Source organism: Amblyomma americanum, chromosome 2 (assembly GCF_052857255.1).
Source record: "Amblyomma americanum isolate KBUSLIRL-KWMA chromosome 2, ASM5285725v1, whole genome shotgun sequence".
Classification (NCBI taxonomy): Eukaryota; Metazoa; Arthropoda; class Arachnida; order Ixodida; family Ixodidae; genus Amblyomma; species Amblyomma americanum.
In genome coordinates this window covers 26,741,823-26,758,743 of record NC_135498.1, presented here as the reverse complement: position 1 = coordinate 26,758,743, position 16,921 = coordinate 26,741,823, and the positions used below count along the sequence as shown (strand labels likewise).

At 47.3% G+C, this 16,921-nt stretch overlaps 1 protein-coding gene across 1 annotated transcript; it reads left to right on the top strand.

Moving 5' to 3' along the window:
* Window positions 1-2,943: 2,943 nt before the first annotated feature.
* On the top strand, window positions 2,944-8,843 carry LOC144118403 (uncharacterized). The gene is made up of 2 exons (XM_077651347.1): window positions 2,944-3,449; window positions 6,338-8,843. The coding sequence occupies exons 1-2, from the start codon at window positions 3,444-3,446 to the stop codon at window positions 7,673-7,675; spliced, it is 1,344 nt and encodes a 447-aa protein (XP_077507473.1). The 5' UTR covers window positions 2,944-3,443; the 3' UTR covers window positions 7,676-8,843.
* The last annotated feature ends 8,078 nt before the right edge of the window (window positions 8,844-16,921 follow it).

Genomic DNA, 16,921 nt, shown 5'->3' with positions numbered 1-16,921 from the left:
ACTTTTAATTTGGTAGCGGTATATCAGACTTTTCCGGGCTCATAAGGATACACTGTTAGCACTACCATCATCGCCATCATCGCGATAGTCAAAGGCACGTGTCGTTAGATGATCTTTGCAGTATGATATACATGAGAACTGGCGCGTTTACCTGCTGGACAATCCGAATGTAATTAATGTGGACCGGGTTGTGAGCACTCTTTGTAATGCGTCATGCGCGCATGTGCAGTAATGTGGAATACATATTGATCTTGAAATGGGGGTGGAAGGGGGGTGGATGGGGGCCTGGTATGACGAGAATTTACATCGTTGTCACGTGAGTAGGTGTGATGTCATATTACAGCGTCGTCACGTGACTAGGTTTGATGGCACATTACATCGCTGCCACGTGACCTGGTAAGACGTCACCCTCACATGATGTTATCACTAATAATACTAATTAGTATTAGCGTTATCTGATTATATTCTTAGCATTTATTAATTATTTGACGTCATCGTCTTCGTCACGTGACTCATCGGCTCGTGACGTCGCATGGCGCCGTTTCTTGCGGACACTGTTTTGTGGATATGACCTTCAAAGTGAGCCATCTAATTCTTTCGCATTAACAAAAGAACCCGCTCGCTTCTACACCGACATAAATACAACGTGCCTCTGTCTGTGTATTACAGTCGCAGCTTGTTAAGTGTTTTCGAAGGCAACATACAGAGGACTGAAAAGAGCGTTCTCGCTATGCCGGGTAGAGCTAGAAAATCGAAATATACTGATATGCGTCTCCATAATCGTCGCATTGGAAAGTACATCGACGACCAGTTTCTTTATATTCGGTAACTATTCTCAAGCCTGAAAAGAGTATCGTGAATACCTCCCCCCTCCTCCCAATTTCTGGTAGATGGCGTAGAAGGGCTGTGTTTGTCAATTGTCGGTTCGTGCGTGAATGAGCGAGAGGCTTCCAATACGGACAAATATACACGAAGCAGGTTGCCAAATATCGGCACATATAAAGTACTCACCGACGTACTGGTGGTAACCGAGCATGGGACACCCCTGCCCGAAGGCGATATACTCTCTGAGGGTTCATCCCAGATTATAAGTTTCTCCTATTGCGTGCACACCAATAGTGTCTGTACACACCTTATTAAATAATACCATCATCATTTTGGTTTTCCTGTATCACAGAATTCCCAGAATTGTTTTGAACTTAAAAACTTCTTAATCGCTTTCTATTTTGTTTTTCGTTTGTTTTCTGAGGTCGAGCAGCCGACGTCAACCTCATAATTTGAGGTTGAGGTGAGGTTGAGTGAGGTCACCAGTGGCCTCATGAAAAGTGAGCTGAGGGTGTCTAAGGAGACCTCAACTTCAGCTGATGAGGTGGAGGTTGAGTGAGGTCGGCAAACTATTTTTGAGGTTGAGGTGAGGTCCAGATTTTTGAGGTCAAATGACCACCTCTGCTCGTCAGTAGACAGTTGGAAGTCTGCGCCCGTTTTGTTGTTTTCGTTTCTAAGTTTCCTGTCCTTGCGTGTTCACGTAGTCCTACCCTTTTTATTGGTATGAACCAACTAGCCAGCAAGAACGTTTAACTAGCAAGCTGCCAACTGCTGTTTACACTCCGAGGTTCTCTCGTGCTGTACTCTCCACCTTTCATTTCATTAAATTACTTTCTGTCTCTCCACTGCTCCGATCCGTTGAACTCTTCCTGGTGCCGGCAAGGTGTTAGCGATTAGTTACCAACGGGGGTTAATTCTCGGCACTCTCTAAATTGTCGAGCTATTCCTAGTTCCCAGAAGGTGCTAACAGTTATTCACTCTCTGAAGTTGTCCACACTCTCCAAAGTGTACAGCTATTGCCGGTCTCCGAAAGGCGCTAGCAGTTATTTACACTTTGAGGTTCTCTATATTCTCCGAAGTGCTGAGCTCTTCCTGGTCCACTTGCCACCAAGAGCACGTTATAAGTCACGCGTGCCTCCTTAGAGGAAATAGGAAGGCAACGTCTTCATTCACATCTCACCCCTTTTTCTCCCACTACAAGGCTCAAAGCAAACAAAAAATCAAACACACAAAAAGTAAACGCCTCGCGTTCAAGACCATGTGTGTTGGCCTTTACAGGAAGTCCCAATGCGTCTCTCCCGAGCTGTCAGCCTTGGGTGGAATCCCGTCTGTTCTCCGCCGCCGCTCGCAGACTCCCAAGGATGCACGCATGCTGCTCGTCGTCTTCCAGGCATACAGACGATGACAAACATCTCGTAACAAAATAAACAAGGGCCGGGCGTGCGCTAACAGGAAAGACGTCGCGGCCTGTGCAGGCTTTGCCGACTCTACGACCGCCGCTCTTGTCCACACGACTCTTGTCGTCTGGACGCACAGAGAAGTCTAGTCCTGGCCGCCGTATACGTTGGTACCAGGCCGAGAGTGGCGGCCGAACGCGACATTCCGAAGCTCTATGCCGATATACATTCTGCATCGAGTGCGCGGACCGGGCGCTTTTGTCCAGCTAGCTTAGTTTTTTCTTCTTTTGTGTGTCTCTCTTGTTCACAGTGTCCTAGGCTGCTCAACTGGAAACCTCCACGAGCACCTGTTCTCCTCTCTCACCGCAGCCACCGCTAGTAGTCCAGCACACACACACGCGCGCGTGTATCGTACGATACATGCAGAGGAGAAAAAAGGAAAAAAAAAATAAAACCGGGACATCGAATTCACGAAGTCGCCCCCTCCCTGTGTTCGTCGTCTGCACGGCCGCCGAGCGCTCACGAGTCGTCTGCTAACCGAAACTCTCGAACCTGTTCCTTCTTCGGCCATCGCTTCTCCCTCACCCGAACCTCTCTCAATCTTGACGTCACGACTCGCTCGGACTCCTTCTCTGTGTGCCGGCACGGTGTACCGCAAACAAATGCGAATTAACCTTGCCCTTTTTCTCTCGCCTCTCCTCTTTCTCCTAATGGTATCAAGAGTCTCCCCCTTCTCCTTCTGGTTCCCCTGAATTCCTCTCGCACAAGACGCGAGTGGGAAAGGGGACTGAATTTAGGCCTACTCTTCGCTAACGATTACCCTTTCCTCCCTCGGCTTCTAACTGTTCGGCTGCAAGGGAACGCCGTCGAGGATGAGGAGGAGATCGTCTTCGGGTTCGCATCGTTGGTCCAGTTTCTTCCGATGAGGAGGCATTGCTTCGGGTATAAAAGGAACCGTGGCCGCCCCAGGATCGGCAGAGAGCTCGTGTTGTGGTGTGTGCAGCGTGATCATCCTGAGCAGAGAGGACTTGGTTGGGCGACGAACGAAGTGTTTTCATCTGGTACCCGAGGGACGTCGGCCCTCTCTGGAAGACCGTCAGGTCCTCGGCTAGGCGACGTCGGCGAGCAGCAACTGTCCGTAGCGACCGGGGTCCGTGGTGGTCGTCAACGTTGGAGTCCCCGTCCCTTCGCCACAGGTTTCGTAGCCTGCGACGTTACGTCATGAAGGTGAGGGACACGCGTCAACAGCCGTCAGGTCGCGAGCACCGCGGAAGAGCTATGGCTGTACCAATATATAATAATAATTGGTTTTTTTTTTTGAGGGGGGGGAAGGAAATGGCGCAGTATCTGTCTCATATATCTTTGGACACCTGAACCGCGCCGTAAGGGAAGGTTAAAGGAGGGAGTGAAAGAAGAAAGGAAGAATAGGTGCCGTAGTGGAGGGCTCCGGGATAATTTCGACCACCTGGGGATCTTTAACGTGCACTGACATCGCACAGCACACGGGCGCCTTAGCGTTTTTCCTCCATAAAAACGCAGCCGCCGCGGTCGGGTTCGAACCCGGGAACTCCGGATCAGTAGTCGAGCGCCCTAACCACTGAGCCACCGCGGCGGGTGTGTACCAATGCAGAACAGCAATTCAGCGCGTAACAGCGCTCTGCAGGGTTTAGTTGTGCGACCAATGAGACCAAGACGTCAGTTTTATTGTTGAGGGTCCTGAGAAAGAGGACCGGTTGGTTTGTAGATAAGAACGAAGCAAGGACTATCGGCAGTAGATTAGATAACACTTGAAGTAGAGCTTTATAGGAAGCCATTTGATCGCACTTTCGAAAAAGTCTATGTGGAGAGTACGTCAGTGACTTTCTTTAGCGCAGCTGCGAAAATTATATTTACTTTGCTTTCATCACAATACATCTCGAGCGCTAAGTTGACTATCAGTAAACTCGACGCATCAGTTAACAAATAACCCCTGAGTGCTGGAGGAGAGTGCAGGATTGGGCTTACGAGCAAGAAATGCTGACGCCGGATGGATTTGCAGTCACAAACATTTGGCGTCATTGTTCACGTGAAGGTTCGTTTTACACTCCGGATTGAAACGCCTCCTTGTGTTCCAAGGAGCAGAATGTCTCACTGCTGCATCTGTGTAGTGAGAGCAAATTATTATTGTCTCAACTTCAAGTCAGTTCGGAGTGCTAAATTTAAAGTGTATAAGGCCCATTAAAAAAAACAAAATATGTGTCCCTTCTTATATAGAGCGCCCCCTAGTGCAGAGGGCAAGTTTCTCTCAAATCTTGCGTCATGAAACCATGGTATTCTCATTTTCTGTAAGACAGTCACTGCAATAGAAGGCTGGGAATGATCCGGATGACGCGTATAACCTAATTGATCCAATTAGAAAAGGACTACGATGGAAAAAGCTATCACTAATACTTCATGCATCTCAATTGCAGCTGATACTAAGAACATCCCTTTCGTAAATACGCTTTGTATACTTTTAAATAGGATGAACTAATTGTTTCAAACCACGTCAAGTGACCTCTTGCCATTTCGCCGTGTACGACATGTACGAGACGTGTAGCGCTGTATGGGGCTTGTGTCTGACCACGAAAGCTTCTCAAACTTCCCTGCAGGATGACCACGGTCTAAGGTAAGGTAACAGCGTAGCATCTCAACCTCTACGCATGACTGGACAATATAAGCGACGATTTAATTCTTCCTAAGTACTTGTGTCGACACTTTTTTCGTCAATTTTCAGTTAACGGCGTGTTCGCTTAGAAGGTTCAGTTATGGTAGCTTTCGAAGTTTGTTGTTTGCTACCTCGGAATGTTCTCGCAAAAATAGTGCCACCCATTTTGACTTCTTTCATTGCTGCTGACGAAATCTTTCGACTATTTCGCCGTAACCAAGCTCCACGTCACTGGCAATAATTTAGCACTGGCATGATCTCTTGCCTTGCCTTTGGTTACGAGCCCTCCCTCCCCTCTCCTACCCTTCTGCTCATTAGCTTAACGAGGGCCTCGGCCTTGGTAATTTTGATGCTAAAGTATAGAAAAAGAGCGTTTTCGCACAGCTTCCGCTCTCACCATTCGATCGCGTTCCGCGTGACATTCGCGGTAATACAGGACATACTACGTCCGCTGGTGTCGATGAATGTGGCGCTGGCGAACACTCTCAAGATTAGGTTACATGCCACACAGGTACCCTAAAGAGTAGAAGTTTGTATAGCTGCCGCCGTAGCTCGGTTGGTAGAGCTCCGGACGCGCGAAATTCTCCAGTGGCATGTGGCTGTTTCTTCTTCTACCTTCCAATCAATCATCCTTCATTTATGACATAATTACACTGCTAATATCTCATTAATCAACACCACAACTTAAAAAATTAATAAACGTGGAAGCATTCTCCTATGCTCTTTGATTTCGGTGACTGTTGGCTTCCTTCATATGTATGCCATAACAAGGCCACCCCTCCCCTCCCCCCCCCCCCCCTTTTTCCTTCTCTTCTCTCTTATCAAAGGTCGCAGCGTCAGCGAAATTTATCAATGAATTGCACCGAGAATTTACTGGCACGCTCACTAAACCCACGTACTCAACTAGAAAGGCGGTGTGCTCAAAGTATTTGGTGGCTGAGGACTATACATAGGGACCTGTCACACTTCGTAAGGTACGACCGCCAGAGCTTTTGGGCTTTCACGGTACTCCTACGAGGCGCTGCGGATTAGCCTTTGAGCAAACGCTTCAGAAGCAGGCGGCGATTCTGACGTTTCTCTTTCGGCCGATTGGGCACCTTTCTTTTGATAAATACCTTTGCTTGCGCTTTCATTCATTCGGCAATAGCCACCAAGTTTGAAACGGGATGAATAAGTACCAGAGCTGGCGCCATACATTTGCGGGCAAGAAGCCACGCGATAGCTGCAATGAACTTATCAGTTTATTTAGCATCGCCCTAAAATTACTTTTTCTTGCCTATACATAAAAGCTAGTGCTGTTTTTTTTTCATGCAGTGCAAAATGATTAGCGTACTCTCTCGTTTAACGGTGAAATGGAGCACAGCAAATTCAAGCTAGTTGTGCTCGGCTATAGCAGTGTCCTGCATGTCTGTCTTCCCTAACTTTGCAGCGACCACAGCTGCTCCTGTGCGGTCTGGCCCTCTGCCTCCTAGCGCCGTCCAGCTCCGAGTCGAACCCTTCGGATTCCACCGCAGTCGAGGGACCTCTGCACCGGGTCCCGCTTTCCGCTCTGCAGACGTCCGAGTCCGTCGCGTACCACGTTCCGGCGAACCCCCCGGTCGTCTCCAGCGGTGGCAGTTCGGGCGGCTCGGCCTCGCATCATTCGCTCTACCAGCCGCAGACGACGGTGTCGCCAAACCGGCGGTTCCCGGCCATCGCCATGTTGTTCCCCACGACACTGACGCCCTTCTCGTCACCCAACTCCTCGCCTCCGCTCGTCCACCACCACCTGCGCAGCGAGTCGTCGTCGGGGGCGTCCAAGTACCACAGCGCCGAGCAGTACGAGCCGCGGAGGCCGTCGGTAAGCCAGTACGGCAGCGAAGTGTCCCGACCGTTGCGGCGCGAACCGCAGCACATCTACGGGTCCTTGTCGAAGTCGCCGTACGGTTACGCTCCGGGAAGCCCGCTCGACATGGTGGACAAGAGACCGCAGGAGGTTAGCTACGACGTGCCCCCCGTCGTCCCGGACTCGCCGCCCCGCTTCCTCTACGAACGCCCCCTGGTGGACCACGAGCGACCCCACGGACGCCCACTCACTTCCATCGTGGAACCGCCCCAGTATTCGGAGCACGGTCGCGAGCGGCCTCAGATCCAGTCGCAGCAGACACCGCACCACCAGGCTCAGACCCTCTACGGCTCACCCAAGTTCACGTCCTCGCAGCTCAGGTCCAGCGGCCAGTACCAGCAAGTGGTCACCGAGAAGCCCACTCCGCAAGCCCCTCCAGCGCCTCCGAGCTACGTCAGGCCCGTCAAGTACTCTAACGGCTCGCCGTCGCAGAGTCCATCTTCTTCCGGCTCCGGAAGCGTCAACGGCGGCGGAGCAACCGCAGCGGACGAAGTCTATGGAGTGCAGCCGCCTTCTTCGGGGTACCACCACCGGGGAAGCACGGGAGGAAGCTCCAGGCCCGAGATGGCGCAGCACCAGCCGGAGTCCCGGGTCCCTGACCAGGACGAGCAGCAGCCGCCCTCCAGGAAGCTGCATCCGCAGGCGGAGGCCAGTCCCCTGTACACCCGCTACAGCAAGAACTCACAGGAGAACACCCGGATGGAGGACGCGCCGTCTGCCGAGAAGCAGACTCCCAGCTACCAGAGCTACCCGGTAGGCCTGTACGGCGGCGGGAGTTCGGACGGAGGTCGCAACACAAGGCGGCGGTACAACCTGGTCTACATTCCCGTCGACGTGTTGAAGAAGCTCCTCACGGAGGCTGGCTACCGGAAGAAGAAGTAGATGGCGCGACAGCGCCTGTGTGCTCCTTGCGAAGCGACGCGCGAACTTGAACTTGTGAAACTGTGGGCCGCGGTGATTGAGCGCGAGTGTGTCTTGTGTTGTGTTTTGTGCGTTTATTATTATTATTATTATTATTGTAATAATTATTATTTTTCGTTCGTTGCGGCGTATTGCATGGTGGGCTTGAGTCGCATGCGCACCCTCTCACCCATTTCCCTGCTCGTTCAGACATTGTGGGGCGTCGATCGAGAAACGGTCTCTTGAGTCACGCGTCTTGACACCGTCACAGATTACCAGCGTCGACATATATCTGCGCGGTGAGCAACACTGAGAATCGGAAGCTGGCAGCCGGTGACTACGCCGTTCCCTCTTATCGCGGTGGGCGTTCCTCATAGAACGCTTGAGTTAGTTTTTAGTTTCAGGGGCTAGTGATGATATACCAACCAACCGGTATAGTCCGCACGTTGAACGAAAGGTAACGGGGCCAGCACACTGAGATGAAGTGTATGGGTTTGGTTTTAACGACAGTCCCGCAAGTACAGCACAGTTCCAAGCCATCGTTAAATAACTTCGCGTACTACGCTAGAGAAGGATACACGTTTCAGGTGTTAGCAGAGGTTATTCTCGTCCGTTAAAGTACAGCTCAGGGAACGCCCCTCAGTATCCCGGACACGAAGCTGATACCTTCTTGGCTCTCTTTGTAACGACGAGAAAAACGCTCTTCCCTGCTTATGCATTTGAAAAGTCGGCTTCTTTAGCCACCTTCGGAGGTCGTACCACTCATATACTGCACCATGACCACCCCGAAGCAGTTCCTGTCTGTTACCACTTGTCGACGCTGGTGGAATCTTGAGGAATGTCGCCAACGCGCACCTTGAGTGGGTGGCTGTTTTCAGGCGGCCCGGTTACTATATACACGTTTCTGCAGAACAGCCTGGTATTACGCGCATTAAATGTCACGTCGCCCTCAAGGAAGTTGCGCCTGGCGAAGTGCGCCCCTTTCCTGACAGGCAAGCTGCGGCAACGCGAGGACGGAGGGCCACTGCAGTGTTCATCAGAGAGCGATTCACACAGGACCGTGCGAACCACTTCATTCGAGTCACTCGGCAAAACTGTTGCCACTCATTTCCTGTTTTTTTTTTCTTGTACAAATAAAATGAAAAATGTCACAGCGACTTGCTGTCTTCTCTGCCTGTTCATTTCGTCCCAATAGCACTCTTCTCTCGACAAGTCGGACTCGTAAGAAACCGAAAATTTATTCGAATTTGGGTGAGTTTAGTTAAAGGCTGCCTTCTTAATAGACTTGGGGCTGTCGGGACTAATGTGGTTGGTTCGAGTAAACCGGAAGTTGGAATTAAGCGAGTTCGAATCAATGAGGTTCCACTGCTTTAGCCGATCATGTAAATCAGAATCATATGAGTGTATTATGTTTCCTTTTGTAATTCTCACTAGTAATTTTGACTATTTTAATGCCAACAGTGACCCACTTCTGATTAAAAATATGGCATGATCTGCGTCAAGTATCTGAAGTATATATGAACGTATGGGACGAGCATACGTTTTGTTCCGGGGTGGTAGCTAGCGTCGTCATTTCACAACTTTTTAAGCTGTTTTTTTTTATCTCAGAAACCGTAATTCCGGGTAAATAAGTTCCCAATAATTTACTTTTCGGTCAAATACTAGCAATGTAATTGTCACTAATATTCACAGGGCAATTTTCCTGCTTTTCCGACACCAGTCGTCCAATCATCTTTTGCAAATTTGTATAGTAGTGCTTTCACATTTCTCCTACATTATCGAAATCTCGAGGCTTAGGGAGTGCCATCCAGGGCCTCATCTTTACCTGAATGGATACTCCTGTATCTCAACTATATATGTTCTTCACATGGTATGTATGAGCCACCCTCTTAGGAGAAATTCTTCATACAGCATCGCGTCCGAAGAGCCTGATCAGTCTCAAACAGCCGGAGATTGTTTATAGAATTATGATAAAACATTCCCTGCGTAATTTTATGTGCCCCTCTATGCAAGTCTACAGCATAGGCTTCCTTTTCTTTTTCTTTTTTTTCCTTCGTACTGTCTCTGCCTAACCGCCTTTCTTGGGTGCCCATTATTTTTTCTAGAAGAGCTGAGATCTCAGCCAGTTGGTACATGGTTGAACATGAACCGCAGCTGGCTAAAAAAGTGGATAAGAGACGAAGACGGGAACACAAGAGGTTGAAGTTATTGTAAGCTACTGGTGGGATTAGCCCTGCGACAATTCTGCCTGCAATTTCTCCCCCGTATCAGCGACAGTTATACTGTATATTAATCATAATCGGGAATTCGAGCCACAGATCTGTTAATTGGCAGATCTATATTACCATGCACCTAGTCCCGTACAACACTTACGAAATGCTGCTGTCCCCATCTGAAGAGCAGATCAGGGTCTCGAGGGTGTTTTATAAGGCGTCTAGTACGAAGCTGCTAATTTACAGCTGTGGGCTGGTGTTGAAAAGCACCACCTTGCTAAACCCTGCAGAGCACGTGCAAGCACTTGTGTAAATGCGGCTCGGCACTGAGCATGTGAAAAAAAAAATGAAAGAACTAATTAACGAGAAGATGATGACGAGAAGATCTTAGCCTGCGCGACAATTATTCAAAAAAAGCAAACTACTTTTCAAATAGCTGGAGGCGCGCAATCACACTACTGATAGCTATGCACTTTTATGAAGTTTAGAGACTATTCATTCTCAGATTATGCGGGCGGCAAGAGCCTCTTTCATGGCAACCCTGTATCCCCGGAAGGTGTCAAACTGTTGCGAAAGCCAAGCTCGATGTGAGAGGCAGAAGCAACATTTTATCAGTGCAACAAACGGGACATAGAATACACAGACAGGCAGTATTTCAAGCAGAAGCAAGTATTCTCCTTTCCCTAAGCCGCGTTTCAAGGTGCTCACGGCCCAAAAGGCGCTGCACAAGTGGGGGGGGTCAGTTAGTTCAGTCAGTGCATCCCCCCCCCAATAGGCGCTGACAAGGGGCGCTATAGTACTGGTTCCCAGAAGACATGAACCGGAGTGCGGTAGCATAAACTTTGCCACTTCTCCCAAGCTTAGGGGCGGATGTCATACTCCAGCAACATCTTTCCTTTCAGTTTCATATTTTAATAATAAGCCACTGGAGCTACTACTACGACAACCAGATTATTTCGCTCATGTGGCCTTGACGCGATGTGACCTCTATGTTGTTGCGCCGCAACGGTTGCCTCGGTGGTTGGGAGGAGATGGCGGGGGCCTCTTCGCCTCAGGCACTATCAACACTGTCCAAGTGCAGGGAGCGGTTGCACTGCCCGCATTAGGGAAGAAGGTGTGCACCGGCCTTCAGTCATGTTTTCATGGTGGAGGAAGCGCATGAAGAGGACGAAGACCCACGGGGACGAGCGCTAACTCTCGAACGCTACGCCTTCCAAATTTCACCCCCATTTTTCAAGCAGAGTTTCTGGCAGTAGTACTTGCTCTACGCAAGCTAGACCCCTCTATTACCGCAGTGGCCGTAATTACCGGCTCTTTATCTTTGTGTTCGTCCCTCGCCGCGTATGTTGACGGTCCCATTTTCAACACATTCTTGTCCCTGCTTCCTCCGAATTTGAGTCTTGCTCATTTAGTATTGGTTCCCGGTCACAGCAGTGTCACAGGTAATGAGATTGCTGATACTCTCGCAAATGCTTCCCTAAGTGGCCCCGTGTTGCCCATCATCCCGGCTACAGCATATATTACAGCATCTAGGTTTCGGCGACGTGCGTTTTTAAGCACGCAAGACACAACAATTTTGACATTGGCGGATTACCAGCACCTCAGATATTCTTGGAACAGGCAAGTTTGTCCATCTCGGCAGCTTTAACTATCTCTGACGAGGCTGCGCTGCCGTATCCCTCCTCTAAATTTCGATCTTCACAGGTCCGGTTAGGCGCTCTCTCCCCTTTGTGCATTTTGCCGTGAGCTTGAATCTATTGAGTATTTTTTGCTCTATTGTCACCGATACACCTCTTTGAGGAGAAGGTTGCTGGAGGAGCCCTTGCGGCCACTTGGCCTTAGCTTAAGCAGCCCGCACTTGCTATCATTTGGTGCCACCACATTTGGCTTCAGCCATAGATCTGCTTGTACCACTGTCCTAAATTTCCTGCTAGAATCTCACCGACTGCCATGCTAAGTGCTAAAAAATTTTCTTTTCTATCAATTATTACATTTTGACTTAATAATTCTGCTTTAATCCATCTCTTTATTATTATTATTATTATTATTATTATTATTATTATTATTATTATTATTATTATTATTATTATTATTATTATTATTATTATTATTATTATTATTATTATTATTATTATTATTATCATCACTAATCTTGGAATAAAAACTCTTATCCCTTTTCTGTTCATGAGGAAGAATCCTCCGGTGTTGCGTTCCCGCGTGCTTTTATTTTTTATTATCTGAGAAAAGGTGTATAGCCACCCGATTCTTGGCCAATCCCCCAGTGTGGACATGTGCCATCTTTTGATCGGCTAACGACAACAACAACATAACTCTGAACTGAAAATTTGTTTCACAGCACTTCACCGTGGAGATCGGATTTTCAGAACACCTAAACTATCAAAGAGGCAGGAGAATTAGATACTACCCGCCACATAAGGGCCTCACACAACAAGAAGCAGCTAGTTGGCGGAGGCTGCAAATGGGAACATTCTTTAACCTACATATACTTAGCAAGATGTATCCTACACAGTATAGGAACACATGCCCGTGGTGCGGGGCAACCCCCACGCTTTACAACCTGGGAGTGTAAGCGAAACTACACGTTCCCCCAACACAAAACCTCGAGGGCGGAGCAGTGGGATAGCCGGCTCACCAGCTGCGAGCTCGCCGCCCAAAGGGCAATGGTGCAGCACGCAAGCGAAGCAGCACGACTCAGTGGAGCCCTGGACTAGAGGCCCAACCCTGCTTTGAAGGTCAAGAATGTGCAGCGATGCAGACGAAGACCGAACGCTAAACCCTTAATGGACCGAATAAAGTTTTTCTACCTCTCTCTCTCCTGAAAGAACGGGTATTAACAAAAAACCATAAAAAGACTTAACAAAGAAAAACAACAGCAAAGCAGCAATCGTCAATAGAAAAATTCGCCAGTCAGCAGATGTCAAAAAAAGGAATGTAGGAACATAAGCAACACAGCTCAGTTACTTCACTGATAATCCAATGCAGACGCTAAAAACTCGAAATCTAGCTCTATCAGTCAACGCCACCGGAGGTTGACGGATACAGATTTCCTGGCGCATACGCATGTGGAAGGGTTCTATCAGTTCATGGACTAATTGTACTCGGTGGCTGAAAAGGAATCGACACTTTTGCAAACAGGGTGGTACATTTTTTTTTCTTTTTCTTTGTGTCATTGATCCCGCACGTGCGGCAATGGTTTGACAGATTATTAAATGAATCCCCGTCCAAAAATTTGTTGTGTTCCCTTAGCCTCTCTTTTATACATTGGCCGGTGTACGTAGTACCTCATGACAACGGTAATTTGTACAGTATACCTCTTTTTCCGCCATCATCCTGCTGGCTCCACACCTTAGAACATATTTTTTGAGGGAGCACAAAATACTACTGGGACGTTATATCGCCCTGCAACATTTATCAGCCCATGCGACATTCTGTGTGCATATAGAACCGTTGCAAGCCTTCGGCGTTCTATAGCCAAGTTGTTTGGATAAACCCAGCCTTGACCCACCTGACCAACTTGTCGCACGCCTGTCCGATCACAAGCTTGGGGTATCCACTACCCCTAAGTCTGACTAGCTGCGCACGGACACTGCCTTGTAATGGGTTTCCCGCCGCACCGGCCACTAGATGGCAGTTTGACTCCCACTGATATGGTGGATATCGGAGAGACGGGTGCCATGGTCGGTGCGGTGGAAACAACCAATCGCTTACTGACACTGTGGAAAGAAGTCTCTATCAAGACTAAGAAGACTGCAGGGTCTCTTACAAAATAGGTCAGGACACTTACGGAGGTGTTTTTTTTTGTCGTAATGACCGCCCGTACGTATCCAAATTCAAAAATTAAGACGTGATTTCGTGATCGCAGCTTTGATGAACGAAGTCGCAATACCGTTCTTAATGACATTGGAGCGACTGGAGGAGTATTCAAGTAATGGTTTTTTTAGACCTGGAATGGTAAGACCAACAGACGTGACCGTGGCGGACCGATAACAGTTGCAGTTCAAATCGAACATGCAGCATCATTTCCGGTAACAATAGGGTTTTCGCAAGGGTCCATCTTGTGTCCGCTTCTCTATCTGATATCGATACACAACTTACTTCCATGCCTTAACCAATGAAACTATATATCCTGTATGTTGATGAATAATAATAATAATTGGCTTTTGGGGAAAGGAAATGGCGCAGTATCTGTCTCATATATCGTTGGACACCTGAACCGCGCCGTAAGGGAAGGGACAAGGGAGGGACTGAAAGAAGAAAGGAAGAAGGAGGTGCCGTAGTGGAGGGCTCCGGAATAATTTTTTTCTTTTTTTCGAGCGCTAGCAATCTTTATAATCGCACTATTAAATTCAACTTTGATCGCGATAATGTTATTTGATGGTGCCGCGAAAATTTAGTAAAAATAAACGAGGCGTAAACAAAATTTATTACCTTTCATCCGCATTAAAAAAGCACGACAACCAGCACCGAGCTATGTCTAAGCAACCACATTACTACTCTTACAAAATGTTTCGTTTCTAAGTGTCACGATAAATACGAATTTAAAATTTAATGTACACATCAACGTCCTCACCTGAAAAATTGAATTTGGCTTACGTGTACTAATCAGAACCCCAAATTACTTTGAACAGCACATCCTTTCGGCCCCATACTATGTTCTTCTCCCAAACCACGATAACTGCTGTTTATCCTCTTGGATAAATACATACCGCTCATATTTTTTAACTTGCTCACATCGTCAAAACCAGGCACTTTGGCTAATAACTTTTAGTATATATACGGCCTCTTCCAACCAAGTATACCATAAACTGAGCGTCTTACCTATTTCTCGGACACCACCAACAAAAATAGTTTCATCTATCAGGCTTGTAACAAGGACCTTCCTATAAAAGCCAGAATTACAAGATTCTCCGACCGGCATAACTTGCTTTTGTCTGCAGTCGACTCAAGTTATGGAATGCAAACGGTCATTTTTTTATGGAATCGCAATATGGTCCTCATTATCTAAAACTTCAATCATTTCGTCGTCTTTGCTCATTCCAAAAGTCGTTAAAAGCCTATTTCCTAATTTTGAATTAAATTTTGTTTTTTTCCGCCATAATTGTATATCGTACTTTACTGCACCTGTGATAAGGGAGCTAATTACTCATTGGCATCCACCCAAAGGCATCCAAACGGCTAGGAAAGCTTGTAAAACTAACGCCAATACTGTTCCCACTTTGAGTTATTAATCAGTTTGCTATCGCCCTACCGTAGCTAGCCGTCCTGGTTAGCTCACTTGGTAGACCGATTGCTCCGGTGAAGCGGTGGTCCCGGGTTCGAGCCCCGGACCAGGACGAATTTTTCTTTAACTACGAAGTTTCTGAGAAGCTGTATAGCTTTCCTTTGTAGCCGTACGACTGGGCTTGGGTGGATGTCAATGAGTAATTACTCCCTTATTACAAATCTACTCCACCTTGGGGGCTTCCCCTAAAATTCTGACCAGTACTGCACCTGTGTTACATTGTTAGTATAGTAGGATACAACTTAAAAAAAAACAGCAGTTGTTAACACTACACCATGGCCCGCGGCGTACTGTATTACTCCGTTGGCTAAACACAATTTTAAACAAAATCATTCTTTTAATGTTTGAACATGTTAAACAAGCCACGTATCAAAATTCTAGAGCTTATGATTTTTTTATCGTGATTAGCTTCTTCTTTAGGTTAAAAGAAAAGTTTTAAAAACAGCCTATTTTTTTTTGTCGTACAGGAATTCTGTGCGGCGGTCCTGAATGTGGGAAAAGCTTCACTGCAGACTTAAGTTGTATCCAACTATAGTTGCTAAATGTATTTCAGTATTTTGTATTGTTTCGTTACGTTTTGTATAAAAATACAAAACCTTTATTAGTCATCTTCACTCTATTTTTCTTCTAAGTTATTTGTATACTATGTCATTATATTTTTCTAGCAAGTAATTTCTAAATCGCATTCTCTCCGCATTTTTCATAGGAGGTCACCGTACAGTTTCTCTCCGGGACCTCATTTGCTAATCACGTACATTTGTATCGAGTATATTCTTGGATAAACCAAACATGCGTGCACGCGCATACACACGCGCACACACACGCACATACACACGCATATACACACACGCGCACACACATAGGAGTTGAAAATTCTCCGATCACTTTGGGCGAGTCCAGCTGACGCACTATGCTAATGGTGATTAAAAAACAGATAACTGTCTAACCAAACCCGCGAACTTCAGCCTGTTTGCGTACATACTTGCATGCTTGTTTGCAGGTATGCGTGCGTGCGTGTGTGCGTGCGGAGGGCTCGGGGGTGCGTGTTGTTCACTGAGGTATATTGAAAGGCGCATCCTATGTGCCCAAAGAAGCAATGACTTTTTCCAGCGCACATATTCCGGCTTGATGTGGGTCGTTTGATTAAGCAAGAGATCGACTCATAATAGCACAATATCAAATTGTATTCCATTAGGAATGTTTAAGAGCATAAACAAGCGCTATACTTGTATTGCTCACAATGATGTATAACTCTGCGAGTGCAGCTCGATTCCTTTGACATGACTTCATTAGGTAGTGAGTATGCAGTACACCCAGATATTGTACTCCTAGTATTAGCAGTGTTTTCTCTTTTTACTCTCTCTCACATTTATGTTACAGTTCTATCGTGTTTTCTCATTGTCTCCAACCAACTCCTGACAGGCTACATTATTTGCCTACGTATAATAATAGGCAGCGCCTTTTCTTAGGTTGACTAGCGAAACGATTACGTGTTGGGTGGGATAAATTTATAATAAGGCAGCACTTTTCCAGTGAACGCTTCAATATCGCCACGTTCAGTGCTATTTGTCACCACCTTCTACATTTCCCACAAGCCTTCCATCTGAAGTGCAAGCCAGGACACCCAGAAACCGAAAGCGAAACAAACTCGCGATGTTATGAAGCGCCACCTACTATATGCTCGAACGCAGCGTCACCTCGCAACGCCGGAGC